Here is a 6,239-nt window from a genome sequence, read left to right on the forward strand (position 1 = left end):
CTCCCCTCCAAGCTTGTCCTGCACCATGAACCAAGCGCTCCTTTTTGTCATGTCTAAAGCTGCTGAGGCTGCTTTCCCTCGACTGCACTCTGCAACACCTCGTCCTTCTTATGTATTCACCAATGCTCTCATCTTAGTGGGCCTGCGGTGCATCACAAACCAAGCGCTCCCTTGATTACCTCATAAAATGGAGCATCCCTTCACATGCACAGCTCTATTTAAAATCTTCTGCAATCAAAGTGTAACTGCAATCAAAATCAAACCAACCCTCCTCTCTCCCCCTCATCATCACGCTCCCTCCTCTTCACGTGTCATGCATTGTGAACTAAGCGCTCCCTTTACCTTCCAGTGTCTCCACTCTCATGAATTTTACTACGTCCAGAACTCTTTTGCTCCTCCCTCCTGACTTTTCAGCTGGCGCATGCGGCATCACAACCCAAGCGCTCCCTTCATTACCTGAGCACCTGGTGTTGTCCTACACATCCACCTTTTTCTTCATCCAAATCAAAGCAACCCCTCCTCTTTCCGCTTTTCTACCTCCCACCTCTTCCTACACCCCGCCCCCCTGACTGGCATGTTCCAAGTTCTTTATTGGTCATGTGCACAACAATCACACTAAACTGTCCTTGGCAGTGACACAAACCAAGCGCTTCCTCCTGAAGTGCAGCTTGTCTCCACATGCAGAGTCCTGCTCTTTGCTGCAAAGTGTTCATCTAAGGGACAATGTGAGACTACAATAAAATCACACTGTCTTCTAGACCACCTCTCCTCAGCTGGGATGCAGTGCAATGAAAATCAAGCGCTCCCCTTCCTCACCTCAGAGCCAGAGTTTCCTCTGACATGCACAACCATCATGTGCCTCTTTCTGCTTCAAAATCCAACCAGCCCTCGTCTCATCGCACTATTCACCTCCGTCCTCCAGCTAGACCCTCTCCCCTCAGCTCTGATGCATCACAAATCAAGTGCTCCCTTCATACCTCAGGACTTGGACCTTCTCGTGCAAAGGCTTTTTTTTTTCTTTTTTTTTTTTTTTACTGCAACACATTAACTGAAACAAAATCAAACCCTGCTCTCACCCCCTCTCCTCTCAGCTGCCATGTGATGCACAACAAATCAAGCGCTCCCTTCATTACCTCACTGCTGGAGCTTCCCTCAACTCGCACAAGCATCTTGTGTTTTTCTCTGCAACAAAATCATCCAACCTCCTCATACCCCCCTCTGCATCCCACTCCCTCATCTAGACCCTCTCCCCGTAGCTGGTATGTAAAGCATCACAAACCGAGCGCTCCCTTCACCTCAGACCATCTGAAGCCTCTCACTCACGCCAACACCATCACGTTCACGTCTTTTTGTGCAACCTCCAAAACACAAAGCGGTGCTTCAACAACACCGAGCCGACCATGCCTCCCTGAGCCGAGCCTCCCTTCCCCCCTTCACCCCGCCGTGAGCTGCGTGACACAAACACACACACACACCGGGACACACCGGGATCGGGTCTTACCTCTGGAGCTGCTGAAGGCGGTGTACCAGGACAGAGAGACCAGCCCGCACAGCCCGAACAACAAGACCGTCAGGAAAGAGACATTTCGGAGCCTCATCTCCGGAGCCCCGGGAGCATGTCCGCACCGAGAGGGGGGAGGAGAGGGACCGAGGGACGGAGGGAGGGAGGGGGGAGCAGGTAGAGAGAGGGACGGAGACAGGTAGACCCACAGAGAGAGAGAGCGAGAGAGAGAGAAACGGTAAGAGACGGAGAGGCGGGCGGAGCTGATCGAGCTGTGACCGTCTGAGCAGCAGCAGCGAGACTGAAGAGAGAGAGGGAGAGAGAGAGAAGGGAGAGAGAGAGACAGGAGAGAGAGAGAGAGAGAGAGAGGGAGAGAGTGAAGAGAGAGAAGGGGGAGAGAGAGAAGGGAGAGAGAGAGTGAAGAGAGAGAAGGGGGAGAGAGAGAGAGAAGGGAGAGAGAGAGACTGGAGAGAGAGAGAGGGAGAGAGTGAAGAGAGAGAAGGGGGAGAGAGAGAAGGGAGAGAGAGAGAGACTGGAGAGAGAGAGAGAGAGAGTGAAGAGAGAGACTGGAGGGAGCGAGAGAGAGAGAAGGGAGAGAGAGAGACTGGAGAGAGAGAGAGAGAGAGAGAGAGAGAGAGAGAGAGAGAAGGGGGAGAGAGAGACTGGAGAGAAGGGAGAGAGACTGGAGGGAGCGAGAGAGAGTGAAGGGAGAGAGGGAGAGAGAGAGTTAAGGGAGAGAGAGAGAGTGAAGGGAGAGAGAGAGAGTGAAGGGAGAGAGAGAGAGAGAGAGAGAGAGTGAAGAGAGAGAAGGGGGAGAGAGAGAGAGAGAGAAGGGAGAGAGACTGGAGGGAGCGAGAGAGAGTGAAGGGAGAGAGGGAGAGAGAGAGTGAAGGGAGAGAGAGAGAGTGAAGGGAGAGAGAGAGAGTGAAGGGAGAGAGAGAGAGAGAGAGAGAGAGTGAAGAGAGAGAAGGGGGAGAGAGAGAGAGAGAGAGAGAGAGTGAGGAGAGAGTGAGAGAGAGAGAGAGAGAGAGAGAGAGTGAAGAGAGAGAAGGGAGAGAGACTGGAGGGAGCGAGAGAGAGTGAAGGGAGAGAGGGAGAGAAAGAGAGTGAAGGGAGAGAGAGAGAAGGGAGAGAGAGAGTGAAGAGAGTGAAGGGAGAGAGGGAGAGAGAGAGAGAGAGGGAGAGAGAGAGAGTGAAGGGAGAGAGAGAGAGAAGAGAAAGAGAGAGTGAAGAGAGGGGGGGGAGGTAGAGTTGATGAAGCAGAGAAAGTGAAAATGGGCTTAAAATGAACATGACACTCAAATAAAGTTTATTTGAAGTCTTCGTTCAGACTTTGATGTCAGATTAAAAAATGCTTCATTCAGACTGAATCAAATGTTGAACTTCCAGGAAACAGAAGGTTAAAATCAGCTGAAGAAATGAAAACTATTGATTGATTAGTGTCATGTGACCTGACTGGAAAAGAAGAACTCGTTAATAATAACTGTTGTGTTTTGTGTTGGTTATGATTTTGTTTGATTGTTTGCTTCTAAACTGATTTTAGATTTAATTTTCTGCTCCACCAATCCTGCTCCATGTATCCAGGCTCTTCTCTAAGCCCCGCCCCTCTTAGTTACCGTTGCTACGTGTCAATGAATTCTGTGTGGAAACTTCGTTTTACTGACGATGTTCCTGATTTAAACAGAAACAAACAAAAGCAGCTTCTCACTGTCAACAACAACAACAGCATAAAGACTTATTTCACTGTGACCTGACACCTGAGCAGGTAGATTTCAGGTGCAGCTGATTAGCATCAGCTCAAGTGAGCTGCTGAAGACTCTGCTGACTTGTGTGAACATACAGAGGAAGTAGATCCTCGTCATCGTCACCAGCTGCTGTCTTTGTGTTGAACGTCACATCCAGTCATGTGTGCTGAAGTGGGCGTGACCTGACCATTTTCAACCAGCTACATTATGACATCCACCTGTCAATCAATCTTCAACTCTCAGCAGCGCAGAGCTCAGATTCATTGGTTAGCTTGGCTGATCAAACCAGCAGCTGTCACTCATATGGCCACGCCCATAATTCTGCCTAACTTTAAGCCTTAATGTAATTTAAATTCACCTCCTGCGCAGGTGTCAGACACCAGAAGCGCTCGGCTGTAAAGGTAGTTGTGTTAACGTGGGGGTCTATGGGGACTGACTCCCTTTGAGAGGCAGCCTCAGGTGGTCATTTTGGGGAACTGCAGGTTCTGACACTGGGTTGACGCTTCACGTCCATGTTTGTTATTTCCTGCTGCACATCCTGTTTGACTCAGACACACGTCACCACACAGGACAGACACTGTGGAGACGCTGAGAGACGTGGACTTTAATGTTAGAGAAAATCTAATATGAGACATTTGTTTGATTCAGGTGTTCAACAGGAAAAAACTTTTGGACCAGCGAGAGGACGAACCGATGACTTTGACAGATCATTCTCAGGTAGACCTATCAGGACAGAGGTGCTAACGTTAGCTTAAACTCTAATATAGCATCGTCCAGGGCGGCGTGTCAGACGTGTTCCAGTCCTGAACGGTCTTCATGAACCTCACCTGGATCCTCTTCTACCTGAAAACCAGACAGGAGGTTTAGACTCGTAGCCTTGGTGTCGGTGTGGAGGCCATCTTCACTTTTAGCCGTTAGGTGACACAACAGGTTCAGGACGAACATGAACATGTTCTCCACTCCTTCACGTCATCGAACCTCAGATCTTCTCTGCAGCTGAAGCTGAACTGACTTCTGCCTCTTTCGCTTTGTTAACTTCAGTTTGTTTCCTGTTTCCAGTCATCGTGTGTTTACATCAGCAAAGGTCACTGCAGAGGCTCCAGCTGTGAACACAGTCTGCAGCGCCACCTGGTGGTCAGGACGCTGCGGTAAATCCAGACCGGAGGCCAGTTCAGTAGTAGACAGCATCTGATTGGCCGGCAGATGTTTCTCAGGCAGGTGAGAAAATACTGTTGCAGGAGCCAAAAGTGTTCAGATGAGTCAGAGTCTGGTTGAGCTGTCCTGAACTTCTCTGTGCACAGTTCTTCAATGATTTGAGAACCCTGTGGATCCCAGCCCGGAGGCCGAGACCCTCCAGAGACGATGCTGATGCTGATGATGATGATGATGATGAAATATAACAGAAAAGGCAGAATTAAAGTTGGTCAGCAATTTTAAAAGTCTGAGCAACAGATTTAAAATCAATATGTCGACAGCAGGTGATTTAACACAGCGCGATGGGGCCTAATGGAGGCATCTGACAGGAAAGTATCAGTAAAATGAAGTACTTCATGTTCCAAAGAGTAAGAGTACACAGATTTTTACCTTTTTCCAGCTCCTCACTGCGCTGAAGGTCCAGAGTGCTCAGAGGCACGTCGGCAGCTCCCTGTGCAGCCTGATCAGTCTCACACTGACATCTAGTGGTCAAGTACAGCCACTACAACTCACCCATGGAGAAAACAGGTTTTCTGGGTTTTCACTTCAAAGAACATTCATTCATTCATTCATTCATTCATTCATCTTCTATACCGCCTTTCCCTTTCGGGGTTGCGGGGGGCTGGAGCCTATCCCAGCTGTCAATGGGCGAGAGGCGGGGTGCACCCTGAACCGGTCGCTGGTCGATTGCAGGGCAACATACAGAGACGGACAACCACTCACACTCACACCTGAGGACACCTTAGAGTCACCAGTTAACCTGATGAGCATGTTTTTTCTCTCCAGCACTTCAAAGAACAAAGTAAGAGAAAAGAGAAAAACAAGTCCTGCACAAGTCAGAAAACAGACATTTATAATGAAAGCGTGTAAAATAGATGTTTTAAAGTGAAATAAGCTGAACAGTGTTTAAAAAAAGATGAAATGTGCAAAAAACAACTTGTTCACAGTATGAAGATCGTGTGCCCCGTGAAGAAAAACAGTACAAAGACGTGCATGACCCTGGACCCTGCTGATGAGGTCTGCTGCAGGCAGGAAGAAGGCACCACACACACACACACACACACACACACACACACACACACACACACACACACACACCATAAAGTTCAGGTATACTTTATTTCTAAGTATTGGCTCCATCACAGGGACCAAAAGAGACAGAGGAGCGTTTGAACAGGAGAGGTTTAATATTCCTTCATCAGTGTGTGTGTGTGTGTGTGTGTGTGTGTGTGTGTGTGTGTTTTCTGTGGAAATCTCAGAGCCTGAACATGGATCCACAGGAGAACATCCGACGGCCGGACAAACACAAAAACACCCAAAAACTGCAAACTGTGGACTCACGTCAGGAGTTTCTTTACTGCGCGTCGGTCTGAAATGTTTCTCACTCGTCTGGCTGCAAAGATCCTTGATACTCATGTTCATTTTCTGAATGTTTTTTTCTGTTTTAGTGTAGATGCTAGCAGAAACACTGGAGCTCCTGCTGCTGTCACTCATATGACGTCATAAAGTGGACGACATCAACATGAACTCGACCGTCTGCTTCACTCATCGTACCGTTCACTGCTCTTATCATCACAGCGTCCCCTCTGCTGCTGTCACACTGCGAAGCCCTCCTGTGAGATTAAGAATGAGCTTATCTTATCTTATCTTATCTTATCTTATAAGACAATTTCCACATGTTGCTGTTAGTTTGGATTGAAGCATGTGATGGAAGACACCTGAAGACAAACCAAGCTGTCCACCACCAGAGCAAAGGTCTGAGACTCCATCCAAACATCAGACAGCTGAGGAAGGAGGCG

The 6,239-nt window shown here is 48.6% G+C and overlaps 1 protein-coding gene across 2 annotated transcripts in view; it reads right to left on the minus strand.

The window, feature by feature from the left end:
- mgat4b (alpha-1,3-mannosyl-glycoprotein 4-beta-N-acetylglucosaminyltransferase B) overlaps positions 1-1,978 on the minus strand; it is a 77,801-nt gene extending 75,823 nt beyond the window's left edge. For both annotated transcript variants that reach the window (XR_013077530.1, XM_076738388.1), the window contains exon 1: positions 1,502-1,978. Coding sequence is in view for 1 of the 2 variants with exons in the window: in XM_076738388.1 (XP_076594503.1) it covers positions 1,502-1,598 (97 nt within the window). In the remaining variant the exon portion in view is untranslated. The remainder of the gene's footprint in view (positions 1-1,501) is intronic.
- Between the last annotated feature and the right edge of the window lie 4,261 nt (positions 1,979-6,239).

The sequence above is a fragment of the Chaetodon auriga genome, chromosome 9, assembly GCF_051107435.1.
Source record: "Chaetodon auriga isolate fChaAug3 chromosome 9, fChaAug3.hap1, whole genome shotgun sequence".
NCBI lineage: Eukaryota > Metazoa > Chordata > Actinopteri > Chaetodontiformes > Chaetodontidae > Chaetodon > Chaetodon auriga.